The sequence below is a fragment of the Podarcis muralis genome, chromosome 17, assembly GCF_964188315.1.
Source record: "Podarcis muralis chromosome 17, rPodMur119.hap1.1, whole genome shotgun sequence".
Taxonomy (NCBI): Eukaryota; Metazoa; Chordata; class Lepidosauria; order Squamata; family Lacertidae; genus Podarcis; species Podarcis muralis.
In genome coordinates, this window is record NC_135671.1 from 23,601,993 (window position 1) to 23,620,335 (window position 18,343).

Here is an 18,343-nt window from a genome sequence, read left to right on the forward strand (position 1 = left end):
GTGTTAACAACTGTAAAGGCTTTTAGCTGTCGCTTTTAATATGCACTTTGTATATTTATAATGTCTGATGTTTGGTAACTGTACCCCACTAAAAAATAAACTTCTACCCATGGCTCTCTGTTTCCAATACAATCATGTTTTATTGGAAACTCTAACCGTGGGTAAACTTGCTCTTTCGCCCTCACTTCATGTCATAAACATGATACCTGATCATATTCTAAAACTTCCTTATTGGCTGCAAGTCTATTAAGTCACATATGAACCCAAGTCAATCTTTTGCTAAAGGCATCCTGAAGTTCCTTATTTTAAACGACGTGCTTGCTAATAGGGTACAAAGGTTGAAGCCAAGCGAAGTTAACATTGTACTCTTCTTTTTTTTATCCACAAGGATACATGCAAACATGTATATGATGTTCCAGAGAAAAAATAAGAAGGTAAGAGACTGGGTAAATTGCTAGTATTATCAAACGTATAGATGTTTGTTTTATTAACAAATGTATAATAAAATACATTGTTTCACAATCCAACTATGAAGATTATAGTTTAAATATTATATTGGTTCAAAGCTGTATGAATTCACTTGATGGCTTTGCAAGAGGACATCTTTGGAAGCTTGGAAAATATTTTTCAAATGTTTCCCCTCAGTTTAAACAGGGAAGCTGCCTGTTTTATTCTTCTTAAATAACGGAGGGCCTTTAATGGAACACTTCAGAAATAAATGTTAATTCCTGAAGAATTTTACTTGATTTTAATACATATATACATGGTCTAAAAGGAGGAAGTGTTTCACAAGAGACACTACAACTTTTGTGTGGGTTTTGTGAGGTTATTGATATTACTTGTTTGGGTGCTCCAATGTTTCTAGATACTGCCGGCTGTGCTTTTCTCTATCTTTTGAGATTTGCAAACTTTTACCTATAGGGAAGGGTCAAGCAGTTCGCACCAGTTAAATAGATATGGCTCATGTCTTGTGAAGCCTTGATCAGTGGCGCCATTTCAGAGCTCTGGAGGGAGGATGGGCAGGAAGAAAGATTCTAAGTATCTGAAGTACTGTATAGCTGTTGCAGTTTCTTTCTTTAATATTTGGTTACAGCTATAGCGATAGTATTAAGACATCTGATGAAAGTACACCAGTACTTGGAATTTTTTTTTTGTATTTCTACAGGACACCTCAACAGATCACAGCTATGTCGTTTTTTAAAGTATCAGAACACTAGGTGAAATAGACAAAGACAAGAGACTTTAAAAAAGACTGGGAATCGTTCATGATGTATTTACAGAAATATTGTAAAGAAATGGACTCACTAGCAGGGTTTGAGTAAAACACTTACAATTAAGAAAACAAGAGTAAAGGTTAAGAAACACAATGGAAATTAATTAAATGTAAGAAGTAACTGGAAGAAAATTTGGTAGAAAAATGATAAGAATGTAAGAGCATTCAGCTGAAAGTTGAAAAATAAGAGAAAATTTAAGCAGAAGTAGCAAATTGTCAAAGAAGCAGAAGGAGAAGTTGAGGGAAGTCACGGGGTGGGGGGGAGTTTTGTTTTATTCTATTTTTTTTAATATGATAAATGTGTTGAATATTAAATTGTAAATTTTAATAAAAAATTATTTTAAAAAAAGAACACTAGGTGAAATAATTTCTTGAACATTGACAGATGACAAAGGCCTGATTTCATAGCACAAACTATATATAGTTTACATTTCCATATTTTACTCAGTTCTACAAATCCTATTGATTCACTTGGCTTTGCAATCACAACTATGATACTCTTTGTGAACTTCTTTTTCATCATCAAATTGAGCTTCAATACTATTCAAGCGATAACGTGTACCTACAGGTTCAGAATATGAAGCTTGCTTGGCTCCCGACACTGGTTGCAGCTCTCTTTTTACATCCAGTTGCTGCTTCTCAAACGGTAAGCTTCATAACCGAATCAAGCTACTACTACTTGGCTACTTTTCCTATAAAGCTGTTAACAGCTCGATCCTTTACATGTGTTTTATGAAGAAAGCCACATTGTGTTCAATGTGGTTGACTCCTATGCGTACTTAAGACTGCAGCCTAAGGCTATTTTAACTCCTCTTTTGGGGTGGGGTGGCAGAAATTATCACATTCATATATATGATAGGACCTCCGCTGCCTTGCGGGATATCTTCAGAAGGAAAGGCTTGTGGGTAAACCCTACACAAATCCGGAGTGCAGTCCCTAAGACGGTTGGATGGTACTTCTTTCCAGCAACTCCTGCCACCAAGCTGGTGTCAAACATATTGCTATGATTTCCTTTAGACCACACCAGCAAGGTCTGGTCGTCTGAGCAGTCCAGGAATACCATACACACTGCCCAGGCTTGCGCCCTGGGGAGGTCGCTTGGGTGCAGCTAACGTGGTGATTTGACTTCACCCCGGAGGCGAACTCCATTGTCTTTCGAGACAGATGGATGCCAATAATATATATGATGTACGGTATGTGAAAGATCGAAAACCCGCAGAATACAGTGCCCAACCAATCATAATATGATTCTCATCACCTGCAAAATACGGTAGTTATTTCATGGTACTCCCTTCTTAGCACCAGGAAGAAATATTCCATGAGTTTTGTTCTGGTCATTGTAGGCTGGTATGGGATATGCCTTGTATTAAGCGAGGTGGGGAAATAGATGGGTCTTTTTTTAATAAAAGTTCCCTTTAGCCCTAAAACTCTCTGCCAAAGCATTTATATTCAGTCCTGAATGATTCAGGTATTTCAGATTTCTATGCTCAATATTCTACTGTAGAAAAGAGTTTAACTCCAACATTTTTTATTTGAGCCCCAAGATTTCAACAAAAAAGGAGCAGGCCTGTTTTCCTACAGCCTGAACTACTTTTCAAGGTCATTTTCTTTCACATACTGATCATATAGCTGACTCTAATATGAAGGACCACAAATCTGAACAGCTGTAGCTTTATTTATGGTTACATAGTTGTTTTGTGCTGCTGCTTTTGTTTCTATATTGTTGATACACTTTCAATGTTGTTATAGGATTGTATTTTGCAATGTCACCTGTTCTGATTTTCTTTCTGAAGATTAGCCGGGCAGAATTTTCCTTTACAACAAACAATAACATCAATATATTTTAGAAAAGTTTTCATATCCCTATATATGAGAGCTTGATGAACATATTATCTGTTTTATCCTGGTAATCTTCCCCAATCTGTATTTGTAACATTTTCTCTCTCTTTGTTTAACAGGTTAAGTGTGAGGAAGCAGCAAAAAACTATACTTCTGTTCCTCCTGGCCTAGACAAAAATGTTTCTATACTAGTTCTCAGTTACAACAGCATCACTTTAAATGAAAGTGATACCACAAATCTTCAAAAGTACATGAATATTACAGAATTATACCTAAGCAACAATTCCATTTCTATTCTCCGTAATTTTACTTTTGACAAACTTTCAAAATTAGCAGTTCTAGATGTCAGCAATAATTCTATCAGTACAGTTGAACAAGCAGCATTTGCTGGTTTAAATAAACTAAATATTTTGCAACTACAGAATAACAAAATTGTGCAATTAGATTCCAGTGTGTTTGTATTGCTAAAGAGCTTGGTGGTCTTAAACCTAAAAAATAACCTTATGAGATATTTTGATGCAAAAATATCCCTTAATTTAACCAATATCACATTAATTGGAAATCCATGGAATTGTTCATGTGACCTCGTTAGTTTCCAGAGTTGGCTGAAGACCACTAAAGTAACCATGGGTAAGTATCAAAAAATGTATTGGTGTTTTAATCTATACGATTTCCATTTCAGGAGGACTAAGTGTACTCCATTGATGTATGAATTTAGTTATCCTCACATCTTTTATTTTTGAGATAAGGATTCCTTTAGACTGAGAGCCAAAAATGCTAAAAGGAGTTGTCAATAAAAAGCACACCGAAAAGATAAAATATGAACTAAATGTCGAGCACATACATTAAGTTGGTATTTGAAAAGGTCATGTCTGAAAATTGCCTATTCATCCAACAGATTTTGTATAGGAAAAGAGGCGTTTGCCCTATGAACTAGAAATGTACTAAGTAATGTTGTTTCAGGAAAACAACAACAGTGCAATCCTACATGCACCTACTAAGAATTAATCCCACTGAGTTCAATGCAACTTACTCCCAGCCTTAAGACTCCTATTAAACAGATGAATAGCACAGTCAAACCTGCCTGAGATTATTACAGTATAGGTAATACTGAATATATTCATATATTTGAAGCGCAGGAATATTTTCATGGAATGAATAATTGTTGGAAATAATATATTTGCCTCTGGCAACCGTATCACACTAGATCAGGGGTCAGCAGACTTTTTCAGCAGGGGCCCGGTCCACTGTCCCTCAGACCTTGTGGGGGGCTGGACTATATTTTGAAAAATAATAATAAATGAATTCCTATGCCCCACAAATAACCCAGAGATGTGTTTTAAATAAAAGGACACATTCTACTCATGTAAAAACATGCTGGTTCCTGGACTGTCTGCGGACCGAATTTAGAAGGCGATTGGGCAGGATCTGGCCCCCGGGCTGAGTTTGCCTACCCCTGCACTAGATGGTCGCATGGATTATTTTTAAAGTTCTAAACTATACTGTCTGAATTTGTTTTTAAGGTCAGCACAGACCAAAAACTTTAATCTTTTTGAAATGTTTATAATTACAGAAAATGAGAACGGTACTGTGTGTATGTCTCCAAGCAGCCTGAAAAAACAACCTATCAAGACCGCAATTATAGCTGACTGCGAGAAAAGAGAGATGACGACTGAAGCAACCATCTTATCTTTTACTTCTCTTAAGTCAACTAATGATAGTCTATCTCTGCATAATGGTACAAATAGAAAAGCACTAATGTCAGGTATATTTCAGTTTAATTTACCAGCTATAGAAGCCATGCATTTCAGAAACGATACTAAAGATCATTTAGTGCACTGATACAGAATTTAAAGCAAATGCGTATTGAATCCAAATTTAGCTGTCTGCTAAAAGTAGGGCTCCCTCTGTTCATGTATAGCTTTTGATCCAGCAGAGGGATCCTGCTGGTGGAAAGAAGAACTTTATTTTTGCCCAATCCCCACCCATTCTGTAGTCTTCCCACAATCCCCCTACCCTCTCCAGCAGATTTTCATAGGGTGCAAAGGTCTGCAAGGTGAACGGGCAATTGGTAAAGGTTGCTCCCCTCCTCTTCTGCCATTATATCAAACCTATAACTGTGCATTCTTTTCCTTAAACATTGTTAAGAGCAGCTCCACCATTTCCTTTACATTTCTCAGGAAGAAGAACTTGCACAGCCTTGTGTATTTTAAGCAAAATTCAACAAGGAGCCAATCCTTGGCTTGGTTTATAGACTCCAGTCTCTATGCTATCCTCATATAAATTAGAATATTTAGCATATATATTGATAATAATATTAGATGTATTACCAAAATAGCTTTTGAATTGTCTTTTAAAACAAGTAATATGCTGAAAGTTATGATGACTATATATAATTGCAATATAGCCTTTTCTAGTTTTTTATGCATAGTGATAAACGTCAAATTAAGCCAGACAGTCATGCGTCATTGAGAGCACAAAGTTCAAATTCTTTTGTTGAACTTGTTTCTGGTGCAGCTAGATCTCAGCTGATCTAATTCAAGATACTTGCCCAGGGCCTCATTAACCTTGATGAATTCTTCCACTGATTTGGGTGAATATGCCTATCTGGGGTCACTAGTCACAGACAAACAGACATAACTAGACCTGGAATGAGGCAGGTACCTGGGATCCAAGCACACAGCACAATGTCCATTTAACTGTACCAGTTGAATTCCCACAATTATGTTAACGACAGATGCCTTCAGGACTTTTTAACAGAGCAACTACTGAAATGTGTTCAGTCAAGTGCCAAACTTTACTAAAACACTGCTTTTAAAAGGCTAATAGTCAAATGTCCTAAAGATGATGTGTTGGCGTCACAGGTGTGGGAATTGCAAAACCACAAACTTGATTCTCCAGTGGATTGAAGTGCAAAGTGACTTTTGCATATTCTTTTCCCCCTGCAGCTCCTTTTACCTCTGAAAAGCTGATATGGAAGGTTAGGGAACCCTGAGAAACAGTATAGGGAGTGGTACCAAGGGTTGCAGTGGGGATGGGATTTTGCAAAAATCACCTATACCCCTTCTGCCCACAGAAGCAGGCAATTTACAGAGTGGGAACCTCTGCTGGATTAAACTCACTTCTGTGAATAGAAGGAGTCTAGCTCCAACCCTTTATTTTTCTATGGAGAGAGGGAAGTTACTTAATAACTTCTGAAAGGTAACCTTATGAGGAAAAATGGGGTAAGAGTTGTATTTACACTGAAAAGTACTAAAACGATGTTTGATTTATTTTAAGGTGTGGATGTTCATCGTCCTGGCAAAAGTTGGACCTTTCTGATTGGTGTCCTGGTTGTTGTGATCAGCATTTCACTGCTGATTGGAATGGTCATCAAATTCCCAGTATGGTACCGTTATTTGATTAGCTATAATCATAGTCGTTTGGAGGAAGACGAACCAGAGATGTTTGAAGAAACTTTCACATCTCATAACTGTGCATTCCCACATACACCAGGTACCAATGAAGAAGAATCGGTTGTGGTTTTTGAACAATTTCATACATTTGTTCCAGAAGAAGATGGATTTATTGAAGACAAATATATTGATACATGAAGAGTTACTATGAATGCTGCAGTCTGAATCTCTCTGCCCCGTTCTGAAATATGTGCTAAGGGCTGTCATATCTGTAGCTTTATAAAGCAATGGGCTAAAAAAACCAAACTGTTGCTGCTTGTGATTAATCAAAATATGCACTATTTAATCTTGTCATCATTGCAGAGAACCACTATTGGTGAAATGGTGTTGGAGGATCAAAGGTTTTTTTGTATGTAAATCAGGGCATTTTGTTTGGGTACCTGAAAGAGAAATATAGCCCTATACAGTCGTACCTCGGCTCCCAAACGCCTTGGGACTTGAACGTTCCGGTGACCGTATGATCAAAAACCGGAAGTGAGTGTTCCAGTTTTCGAACATTTTTTTGGAAGCCGAATGTCAGGTGCGGCTTCTGCTATTGTTTCTGGCGCACCTGCACAATCGGAAACCAACTGGAAGCTGTGCCTTGGTTTCCAAACGTTTCAGAAGTCGAACCGACTTCCAGAACGAATTCTGTTCGACTTCCAAAGAACGGCTGTATATTTAAAAACAGGCAAAACAAGGGTCTGGCATGCTAAGAAAGTCATTACACAAATTATTAAGGAGGCATCCCCTGGAGTTTAGAGTCTGACCATCAATGAAGAAGAAATAACATCTTCTGTGTCTGAACATCCAGAAATATGTAATTAATTAAAATAATTCTAATTAACAGAAACTGAGTTTCGCTTTTGTTGCACTACACAACTATGACCGATATAACTATGACCGATGGAGCCTTCAATTTGGGGTTCCTCGGGGTTCAATGTTAAATTAAATATTTTATCCTATATGCTACTTCTGGGGTTTGTGATGGTGAGCTGAATTTTTATTTATTTAAAGCTGACTTGTTTTGTTGTACATTTTACCCCTTATGCTGTTTAACATCTACATGAAATCACTGAGTAGGGTCATCTGGAAGTCTGGAATCTGTTGTCAGCAATATGCTGCTGACACACAGCTGTACTTCTCCTTTGCATGTGCTGGTGTGGATGCCCTGGACCATTGTCTTGCCTCAGCAATGGTCTGGATGAGAGCTAATAAAAGGAAGCTCAATCTAGATAAGACTGAGGCACTGTTAGTAGGGCTTCCCTAGACTGGATGGCTGGGATGTTGCCTGCTTTTGATGGGGTTACACTTCCCCTGAAGGTGCGCGTATGTAGCTTGGGAGTACTCCTGGATCCTTTGCTATCGCTTGAGATTCAGGTGGCCTCTGTGGCCCCGAGTGCCTTCTGTGATTGCCTGGGACTCAGAACTGGAGGAGTCTCAGTCTGCATTGGATCCTCTGCCTCAGGGGCATCTGAACAGAGTCTGTGGCCTGATTCTGAAGAGCCCAGTCTGCACAGGTTTCCCTGCAACAAGCACCAGCTGGGCCGAGTTAGGGGCCTGAGCCTGCCCTGGCTCCAGATGCGGGGATTACCTCATTGCTCTCTGCTGGGCCATCACTTACAGCTGCTCCACTAAGAGTTGGGTCAGGAGCGGCTGAGGTGGCCTCTGGGTCTAGTAACCCACCGACATCTTCCGAGCAGCAGAGACTGAGGTCTGAGAGAAGGAGAGATCCGAGTACTCGGAGGAGTGCTCGCCTTCGGGCGAGACAAGGAGGTGAGTCACCAGGGGATCAGGACCAGTCATTACCCCATCAGAGATAAAAGGCTGCCGGACCCTGCCCCAGGTTGTGGGAGCAACATTGCTGCTTGCTGGAACCTGCCTGTTACCCTGTGCCTGACCTAGCCTGGTTTCCTGCCTTGGCTCTTTTGGACTGACTCCTCGTGGAATCCTTGGATTCGGGACTGGACCTGGAACGCGTTGCTTGGGTTAACCCCCGGGCCCAGCACACCTTCCATCAACTTCAACTGGTGGCCCAGCTGTGCCCTTATCTAGACAGGGATAGCCTAACTTCTGTTGTCTATGGTCAGATAGCCTCTAGTTTAGATTACTGTAACACATTATACGTGGTGGCCACATTGAGAAACTTCAGCTGGTGCAGAATTTGGCAGTCGGGTTGCTCAGTGGGGCACGACAGTTTGAGAATACAAAGCCAATCCTGGTCCACCTACCAATTAGTTTCTGGGCCCAATTCAAAGTGCTGGTTTTGACCTCTTAAAAGTCTTCAAAGCAGCCGCTAGACTGGTGACTGGGAGTGGCTGCCGAGGCCATACTAACACTGGTCCTGAAAGACCTACACTGGCTCCCAGCACGTTTCTGAGCACAATTCAAAGTGTTCGTGATGACCTTTAAAGCCCTAAACAGCCTCGGCCCAGTACACCTGAAGGAGCATCTCCACCCCCATTGTTTAGCCCGGACACCGAGGTCCTCCTCTGAGGGCCTTCTGGCAGTTCCCTCACTGTGATAAGTGGTTACAGGGAACCAGGCAGAGGGCCTTCTTGGTAGTGGCACCTGCCCTGTGGAACGCTCGCCCACCAGATGTCAAGGAAATGAAAAGCTATCTGACTTTTAGAAGACATCTGGAGGCAGCCTTGTTTAGGGAAGTTTTTAATGTTTGATGTTTTATTGTGTTTTTAATATTCTGTTGGGAGCCACCCAGAGTGGCTGGGGAAACCAAGCCAGATGGGTGTGGTAATAATAATAATAATAATAATAATAATAATAATAATAATAATAAATATTATTATCAAACAGCTCAGGACCACAATACCTCAAGGTTTATCTCTCCCCATACGAACCTACCTGGACCCTGTGGTATAGAAATTTAATAAATAAATAAATAAATCCCTGGAATTAAATGTGCTATGAAGACTGCATGCCTGGCTTTGTGCTTTCACCATGAGTATGTCCTGATTCTTGAAAGAAAGGGCGTTAAACTTGTTATCACTTCCTCATGTATTGGATGTTATAAAATCCTGGATCAGTTGACCTGTGTTTGTGTCTGACGGTTGTAATTTATTTATGGGGTAGGCAACAGCGGAAAGTTTTGAAACGGCGCATTCTGAGTATGGGTGGGAGGACAGGGCTGAGTCAGCCAGGTATCTGCTAGAACCCATGCTGCTTTCACTGGTTGTCTCACAACAGCATCGGGTCCAACTGCCCCACCCACCGTGACTACCCACTGTGGGTACCGTGTGCCTGAGCAGGGCTGTGGATGCAGCCAACTACTCTGCAAAGCATAGTAAATAATTTGCCTTAAAAAGTGGTCTTAGGATCAAGGTAAAATATCATTAATCTGATGGATACTGAAATAAGACTTCCCCCCCTCAACTTACATGGCATTTGCTGCTGTAACTACAATTGGAAATAGTAGAAAACATCTTCTTTCCATATGAACCTACCCGGACCCTGAGATCTTCTTCTGAGGCCCTTCTTCATGTGCCTCTCCCTCAAGAGGTCCAGAGCATGGTAACACGAGAACGGGGCCTTCTCTGCAGTGGCTCCCTGTCTGTGGAATGCTCCCCCCAGGGAAGTTCACCTGGTGCCTTCATTATGCACTTTTAGGCACCAGGCAAAAAAGTTCCTTTTTAACCAGGCCTTTGGTTGATCTGATTGACATCCTATGCCCTTTTAAAACGTGGCTCTTTTTTTTTTGGGGGGGGGAGGGATGTTATTGGGTTGTTGTTTTGATTTTGATTATATATACTGTGGTTTTTATGTTGATCTTTTCTGTGAACCGACCCAAGACCTCCAGGTATAGGGCACTATATAAATTCAATAAATAATAATAATCTAAAGTGTGAAAGGTCAGCACACACCTGCTACTGCTTGAGTACAAAAACCAGACAAGTGTCAGGGGTCTATGAATGGCATTACAACACAATACAGAACATTTCTATGCATTTGTTTATTTTCCAGTTTCGTTTTTAAAAAAATCATATACTTACGCTTGTCTTTCTGTAAAAATGATGTCTATGCCCTGAGCTTCACGGTCATTTTGAGTCTTCAACTATTAAAAAGACACAGCCACCAACAGCATGAGAATAGCTCTGCTATATCTACAGCAAATAAATTTCCCGTTTCTAGAGCCAATGTCTTTAATTCAACTGAATTTGCTATTATAGCTTATACACCATAGATCAGTCTTAAAATGATTTCCAAGAAATACAACATGATCCTAAAAATATGTTTGAGAAATGGAACATAAATCAGAATTAAGGGCAGTTTCAAATGCGTCTGTACTAATTTACATGCATAATGGTTGGACTGTGTCTATAGGTAAAAAGTTTATATAGCTCAGGGGCAGCTTTGGTGCTGCAGATGCTGCTGAACTACAAACTCCCATTAGCCTCAGCAAGACTGTCAGTAGAGAGAGATGATAGGATTTGAAGTTCAGAAACATATGGCAGGCTAAAAGGTTCCCCACAGCTGGCATAGCTGAATGAAGTATCAGATCTCCACAAATATTAATTTACTTATTTTTATTTATTTGATTTCTATCCCACCTTTTAACAGGTTCTCAGAGCAGCCAACAAAAAATAAAACAAACTTTAAAACGATAACATTAAAACATTACAAAGTAAAAGAGTGCTTTAAAAGCAGTCAGCAGAACTAAAAACACCGAACACCACAACAGCAATTTTCAGAGGATTGAACAACCCAGGGAAATAAAAAGATCCTTGCCAGGTACTGCGCTGTAATGACAGCGAGGTATGCCACAGGCAAATTTGAAGTTACAGATGCTGACTGCAACAGATGAAGTTGCAAGCGCAAGTAATTTCAAATAAATTGCAAGCATCTCAGTGATAAGATGTTTTGCAGGAAGGGGTCCTTTGGAGGGTGGGGATGGCAGTTTAAAACCAGCTCTTGCTCCCCTCCCAAACAGCTGATCAGTAAAATTTCCATGTGCTAGTATCAACTACTCATTTCACTGGTAAAAAAAACACACTTATGTTCCGTTTGAACTACCATTTAGTTGGAAATTTAAATTGTGTAGGTCCTTTCTATTGTGATCCAATGTTTGGAAGAATTGTGGCTTTTTATATTTCCTTCTATTAACTAAGATGCTACTTTGAAATGTCACTCTGCATATGTATTTGGGTCAAAAGTATATGCAGTTACACTCATCCTGAAAACCAATTACAATTGTTTTCAAACATTTTCCAGCAGCTACTGAGCATCACTGGTTAGCAGCAGTCCAAGTTGAACAATAACCAATTCAGGCAAAACTAATACTGTTACAAAACAATGTTAACACTCACCAGGTTATAGTCATTCATTACTTCCTCCATATCGGTATTGGTATTAAGTTTATCCACCAGCTAAAAGAACACAGAAACCCAATTAATTGCTAGTTTTATTCCCAATGAATTATTTATAGGTGATTATCTATGCAACTGCAATTCAAAATTAGATCCAGTATTTTCAAAGTGTGAAATATATATATAAATATTAGCAATATAAACAATAACATACCATATTGTAATCAGCTAGTTGCCCTTGAAACTCTTTGATCTCACTAGCTAAAGACTCTGCCCTAAAAGAACAGGAAAAAAACAGTTACTATACAACATAGCTTATGTGATAAAATGTAATCAAAGCAAGTCTCAAGTTTTAACACACACTAAGCCTGCAACTTACATGTATTTAACTTGCATGTATGCAGCTTTATGTGCTGGGCAAATAAATAAATAAATAAATAAATGGGGGCGGACTTCCAGGAAAAAAGACTTTGGCAATCCCACCTGCCATTGAACCCAATGCGTTCTGGCGACAGTCGTACCTTGTTTTGCGACCGGGATCCATTCCGGAGCCTCAGACGCTAGATGAAAAGGACGCACGACAAAGCGCCAATCCGCACACGCACGTGGAGAGATTTGTGCTTCTGTGCATGAGGCAAACCTGGAAGTAACCTGTTCCGGTACTTTGGGGTTTGCCGCAGGCGTTCGACAAAATGGATGCTCGATGAGGCAGACTCAAAACAAGGTACCACTGTATATGCAATTTTGACTTTAGGCATGATCCTTGGAACGTAAACCCTACGTAAGTTGCAAGTTTGCTGTTTCCAATCCAAATTTACTTGTGTACATGATTCCACTGACTTTAATTAACACAAAAGTTTTTAAAGACCCTCAGGGTCCCTTCCAACTCTACAATTCTATGACAATAAGTGCAATCTATCTCACCTTTTTTCATATGATAGGTACACAGAATTCTCCTGATTATACATGTCGATTTCTTTCTGAAGCTTGTTAATTTCTGCGGTGAGTTCATTTATTTTGCTCCTGTAGGAAAAAAATAGTTCTTATGTTAAGTATAATTTAGGCCTGTTCTAAAGCCACAGTCTTTGGGTCAGAGGTCATCTGCCACATAAATATGGTTTTGGACACCTCTTCAGATTTGCACGTGTCGGTGTTTTATTGAATTATGTACCAGTCCTTTGGAACCTGACAGAGGGACAATTTAACTGGCTTCTAAGGGCACCTATGGTGGATAAATGTCTAGTTCATCAGTACTGGAAGAAGCCCACTTCCCTAATCCTACAGCGGGCAGAGAACATGACTCAGCTGGCAGCGTACGAGAAGGTGATCTTCCATAAACACGAGAAAGATGGGGAATTCCTTGATATCTGGACTCTTTATACAAATCTATTTGCTCAAATGGGTTGGTTGGGACTACCAGACGTTTCCCCCCCGCCTCATCAGTTGTACACAGAGAACACGTCTTGATTAATTACGATTTTCTTTGCATTGTATGACTTTTTGTTTCTTCAATCCAATCAGAAACTATTAATAAAAAGGGTGTCTGGTTTAATCTTTATGGCCCAGTGCAGCCTAGTCAATTTATACAATACATTTCTAAAGGCCCACGTCATGCTAAAACCCTGGTCAGTATCTAGTGGTTTTTTTGGAAGGTCACTCTGGGAAGAGAGTGAGGGGGCAAAAGGACTACCCCAAAGATGATGGGTGCAAGTTCTGTGCACTACATATGCTACTTTATCCTTTAGATGGGCAAATGAGTTGCAAGGCAGCACAACTCATCAAGGTAGAGTTTGTTTAGGAGCCTTCAGATGCTGAATCCAATGTTTAAAATAGCTATATAGTGATCAGTATAGTTGCTTTCTACAACTGATCTATTTTTCTAAGGGACTGCAAGGGAAGAGGTGGAAACCCCAATGCACAAGTGGAAGTCCTTGTGTGGGCTTTTGCTGATGGACTCATTAGCTGAAGCCAACCCTAATATTTTAGAGTTGTGTTTATACTTGACCTGCTATTGACAACTTGCCAATTAAGTATTAATCTGTTAAGTGACCTGACCATTCCTTTGGTCAGCACTTCTGAAGGTAGAAAGTTCTACACAAATCTCTTTCGCCTTAACCTCAAAAAGTATTTTAAACCCTATGCTGATTCCGAGTCAGATTGTGTGGAGCACAGCTGGATGACTGGAAGCAGTGAGGTTCCCAGTAAAGCAAAGTCAGTTGGACACTGGTCACAAGTATCTACTCCAGCAAACAGGAAAGAAATGGAAGGTAAGGCCTGCATTTGGTACAGACAAAACAGTAGGGAAGGCAGTGGGATATGACAATCATGAAACAAAACGTAGGCCAGTCCTCTATACCTGTGCTGAGTGCAGGAAAAATGGGCCAGCTGGACTATGAAAGGAGGAAGAGCTACTGCTAAGGAGCCATGAGATAAGAAACCTCTATCATCCCTGCCAAACACTGCAAGCTAGACAAGATCAAGGCGACAGCCAATTAATTACTGCCAATAAGGCAGTAGCTCTTGACACAATCATATAAATACAGCACAAACACTGGTGACAAATAACTTTCACATACCTGAGCACTCCCAGGTAGTAGGATTTATCCATAATTTGTCTCTGTGGACCTAACAAATAACAAGTGTCAAATTGTTACCTGACACCACAGTACAATGAGAAACAACTGTATTAATAAGCAATCCAGTGGTTGTTTTCATGCAAGGTGATAAAATCACCATAAAGAGACAGAGAGAGGCTTAAATAAATGAATAAATCCTCTGTAAATAATGTAACGTACATATTCTCTTAAATAATCCATGACGTAATGTCACATGCTCTGAACAGTATAGGACCTATCTAGGTTTAAAGCTTCTGGTGCTATTCCAGCTTTCCAAGTTCCACCTGAGATTTCACAGATGCTGGTTCAGTTCTGCCCTTACATCAGGATGGAGCTTTGATTAAAAAAAATTGCTTTGCCTTGTCCTATGTTCTGACACATTTCATGTCTCTATGAGGCCAAAACCACTGTAAAGTGTATTGCTCCGTTTCCCCTTATAATCACATGCACAAGACTAACTTATTCAATGTTTGTATGCCTTCATATCTTAAAATACCTTTCATTCCAGTTTTCATTCCACTCAGCCCTTGTTGTGTCACTGGACGGTCTGCAACCTTAATCTGGGAAGACAAAACCACACCTGTACCTATGGATCCACCACGTGTACCAGGTCTTGATGTTCCTGGAGGGATCTAACACCGAAAACAGAATCGGTAGAAAAAATAATGAATGCAGTCATTCTGAGGAACAGAAAACTAGTCTATCTACTTATCAATAAACAGGCTGAGGTCTTGAGATTTAAATGAAACCAAATGACATGGCACACACCTTTTTTGTTACATTTATATTCCAACTTTCCTCCTAGGAGCTCAAGGTGGTGACAGTCCTTCTTCCCATTTTATCCTCACAATAACCCTGTGAGGTAGGTTAGAGTGCATAAGTGGCCCAAGGTCAGCCAGTGAAGTTTCATAGCTGACTGAGGATTTGAACCCTGGTCTCAAAGGTCCTAGTTTAACAGCTTCACCCTAAAGACTCTCATATACCTAATAGGACCCCACAAACTTTTTGTAAAGTAAAGGCAGCTTCAGGAAGGTGATTTTGAAACCCTGAAAAGGGATAAAGCGGCTGGTGGTGCAATTTGGAGCAAAGAAGTTGTGGATGGAGAAAGAGTAACCCTTCTGCTCCTCTGCAATTCTGCTACCACTAACCATAAGGATTCTATCACACACATGTTCGGATCCAAGCCATTCCTGTAGCAATTAATAACAAGATAAAGGTATCAATAAGCACATCGAGCACCCAAACACAGAAGCCCTGCTTACAAGCTTATAAACTAAAAGGAAAAGGAATAGGAGTGTGAGCCACAAAAAGCAGTGGAGATAAATAGGAAAATAATATGCCAAAAACATGGGAGAATAGACTGGTTTTTAGCTGCTACTTTTAGATGATAAGATCCTTTGAGAAGACACCTATCGCTTCGTGTTACACAATCCCTTATGTTAAACAATATACAGTGGTACCTCGGGTTACATACGCTTCAGATTACATACACTTCAGGTTACAGACTCTGCTAACCCAGAAATATTACCTCGGGTTAAGAACTTTGCTTCAGGATGAGAACAGAAATCGTGCAGCAGCAGTGCAGCGACAGCAGGAGGCCCCATTAGCTAAAATGGTGCTTCAGGTTAAGAACAGTTTCAGGTTAAGAACGGACCTCCAGAACGAATTAAGTACTTAACCCGAGGTACCACTGTACACAAGGTGTGTATATTATGATGTCTGGAGACACTGTGTAAACAATAACAAAGTAATCTGCACTGGATAGAAAAGGCTCTAGCTTAGGAATCAGAAAATGAAAATAAACTCTTTAATGAAACTTTATCACTTGTCAAACACAGTAGGTTTTAAAAAAGATTAATTTTAACTTACTCCTCCTCCAAGTAGAGCTGCGGATGGAGGCCGTAGTGAGGATGAGGGCGGTCTGGCTCCCAGGCCTAGTCCTGCTCTTGAAGACGGGCGGGCTGTAGGAGGCTTGTGATTACTTGCCATTTTTTCTCTTTTCTTCAAATTTCTCTTTAGAAACAAGCATACGTTACGCACTAGAATCCTCTAAATGTGTATTCTGTATTAAAAGAGAACTTTTAAGTCACGGATAAAGAAAATATTTTAAATAAAACAAGTAAGAATTTTCTTTAGCTTTTTAATTGGAATCATGCCATACGCAGGGTAAATATGCCCATTAGGACAGCTATCTTCAACACAGTAACTAGTCCTTGGGCATGGAATGTAAGCTCATGGTGAACCAAGCCTGCTAAAACAACGGGTGTTGTGGTCTAGTCAATATTTGGGTGAGAGATTATCTATGAATCATTTCATGATGGAGCAAAGTCTAAAGAACTTTGACGTATGTGGTTGAGATTAAGAAAATAAAAGACACGGATCTGGGATAGCTCAGTTGGTAGAGCTTGAAACTCTTAATCTCAGGGTTACGAGTTCAAACCTCACGTTGGGCCAAAGATTCTAGCACTGCAAGGGGTTGGACTGGATGACCCTCGTGACCCCTTCCAACTCTGCAGTTCTGTGATTACATATATGAAATTACAATAGGGGGTGAAACCACGGAACACAGTATCTTAAACACAAAACTAGCAATTGACGAAAAGATACAAGTCACTGTTTCATGGGTATAGCCAGGATATTTGTTGGGGGGGAGGCTTTTGGGGGGGGGGGCAGAACCTCAGTTAAGTATTTTTATTGATGAGGGGCAGCTCCCCCCCCCGCCCCGGCACTATTTCAACAGACACATGTTGTGGGTATCTGTAATACAGGCATGAAGAGATTGCAAAAGCTCTGTAAACCAAACCTGATGTTGTGTTTTATTTTTTATGAATCCAGAAACGGCCCAACAACACACTAAGGGCAGCTCGGTCCCTTACTCCCCAGAAACCTTAACAAACATTTAAACCCCCCCCCCCCCCACCTTTAAAAGAAAAACTCTATGGAGGAGGGCTGAGTTACTGGGCGCTTGTTTTTTTCCACTTTGCGACGACGCGTGTCGCGCAGGAGAGCGTTCACACGAGACGCCCACCACCCTCAGCCTTAAATTCCATGCACCATTTCCCCGCCCATCGTGGGAGGGGAAGGGGCTGAGGCATGTCACGTACGGGGGTCGTGAGGGTCGGCACTCCCGCATCCGCGCTCCAACCTGCGCGGCTCCTCTTACCTGACCCTTTCCCGCGCGCACGCGCAGTGGGCTAACGAGACCCGTTAATTTAACGGTTCCCTCCCATCCACGAACTCCTCTCCGCGCGCGACGGCAAGCCGTAACCTAGCAACCGCGCCAGCCAACCCCCGGCGCCGCTCCCTCCGCGCAGTCGCTCTGGCGCCAAGCCGAGCGCGGATTCTTCCTCTTCCCTCACGCTCCCGTATTCCATCGCGAGATTTACGCGCAGATTTCGCCTCATAACAATCCATTTTGGCGCATGCGCAGAGGAGCGAGCCTTGTGCGCATGAGTGCCAGTCTATTTCCCCCTCCAGACACTTGGAATCATAGAAGTGTTATGAGTTGGGTACGGTTAGTATGGCAAAATACTGGACATTATATCTATATATATGTATATATATGTATGTGTGTGTATACGTGTATATATATATATATATATATATGTAATATAATCTGGTGCTCAAGTAGGGTTGCCATATTTCAAAAAATAAAATTCCTCACCTCTTTTTTTACACAAAAATTGTTGAGAGCTTTTTTAATTTTTGGTACTAAATCTAAAGAATGGGCTCGAAAAGGTTGGGGGGGGGAACTTCGTGATCTACGCCGGTGATCGAACCTGCAATCTTGGCGTCACCCGCAGCGCCACCCTGGCTGGTACCTGAACCTCCATTTGCATTCTGGGAAATGTAGTCTCATCT

At 40.7% G+C, this 18,343-nt stretch overlaps 2 protein-coding genes across 8 annotated transcripts in view; one reads left to right on the forward strand and one right to left on the reverse strand.

Annotated features, from left to right (window-relative positions):
- IFT74 (intraflagellar transport 74) overlaps window positions 1-17,825 on the reverse strand; it is a 43,750-nt gene extending 25,925 nt beyond the window's left edge. The window contains exons 1-8 of one of the 4 annotated variants that reach the window (XM_028712173.2): window positions 17,646-17,825; window positions 16,352-16,495; window positions 14,979-15,114; window positions 14,444-14,492; window positions 12,792-12,890; window positions 12,082-12,142; window positions 11,868-11,927; window positions 10,554-10,615 (exon numbers count right to left, since the gene is read on the reverse strand). In XM_028712173.2, coding sequence (XP_028568006.1) covers window positions 10,554-10,615; window positions 11,868-11,927; window positions 12,082-12,142; window positions 12,792-12,890; window positions 14,444-14,492; window positions 14,979-15,114; window positions 16,352-16,471 — 587 coding nt within the window. In that variant the 5' untranslated portion in view covers window positions 16,472-16,495; window positions 17,646-17,825. Of the gene's footprint in view, window positions 1-10,553; window positions 10,616-11,867; window positions 11,928-12,081; window positions 12,143-12,791; window positions 12,891-14,443; window positions 14,493-14,978; window positions 15,115-16,351; window positions 16,545-17,586 lie in introns of all 4 variants that reach the window. The other 3 variants (XM_028712170.2, XM_028712174.2, XM_028712171.2) reach the window with 3 other exon arrangements.
- Window positions 295-7,399, forward strand: LRRC19 (leucine rich repeat containing 19). 4 transcript variants are annotated; one of them, XM_028712180.2, is made up of 6 exons: window positions 352-434; window positions 1,166-1,217; window positions 1,842-1,919; window positions 3,232-3,742; window positions 4,686-4,877; window positions 6,392-7,399. In XM_028712180.2, the coding sequence occupies exons 3-6, from the start codon at window positions 1,851-1,853 to the stop codon at window positions 6,703-6,705; spliced, it is 1,086 nt and encodes a 361-aa protein (XP_028568013.2). In that variant the 5' UTR covers window positions 352-434; window positions 1,166-1,217; window positions 1,842-1,850; the 3' UTR covers window positions 6,706-7,399. The 4 variants fall into 4 exon arrangements, with proteins under 4 accessions (XP_028568012.2, XP_028568013.2, XP_077777244.1 ...); XM_028712179.2 differs by lacking the exon at window positions 1,166-1,217 and having other exon boundaries at window positions 295-434; XM_077921118.1 differs by lacking the exons at window positions 352-434; window positions 1,166-1,217 and adding an exon at window positions 1,290-1,312.
- Window positions 17,826-18,343: the final 518 nt, after the last annotated feature.

Coding starts and splice junctions, on each gene's coding strand:
- LRRC19 (XM_028712179.2), top strand. CDS start 402: ATGTATATGATGTTCCAGAGAAAAAATAAGAAG. Junction 435..1,841: donor TCCAGAGAAAAAATAAGAAG/GTAAGAGACTGG, acceptor GTGTACCTACAG/GTTCAGAATATGAAGCTTGC. Junction 1,920..3,231: donor CAGTTGCTGCTTCTCAAACG/GTAAGCTTCATA, acceptor TTTGTTTAACAG/GTTAAGTGTGAGGAAGCAGC.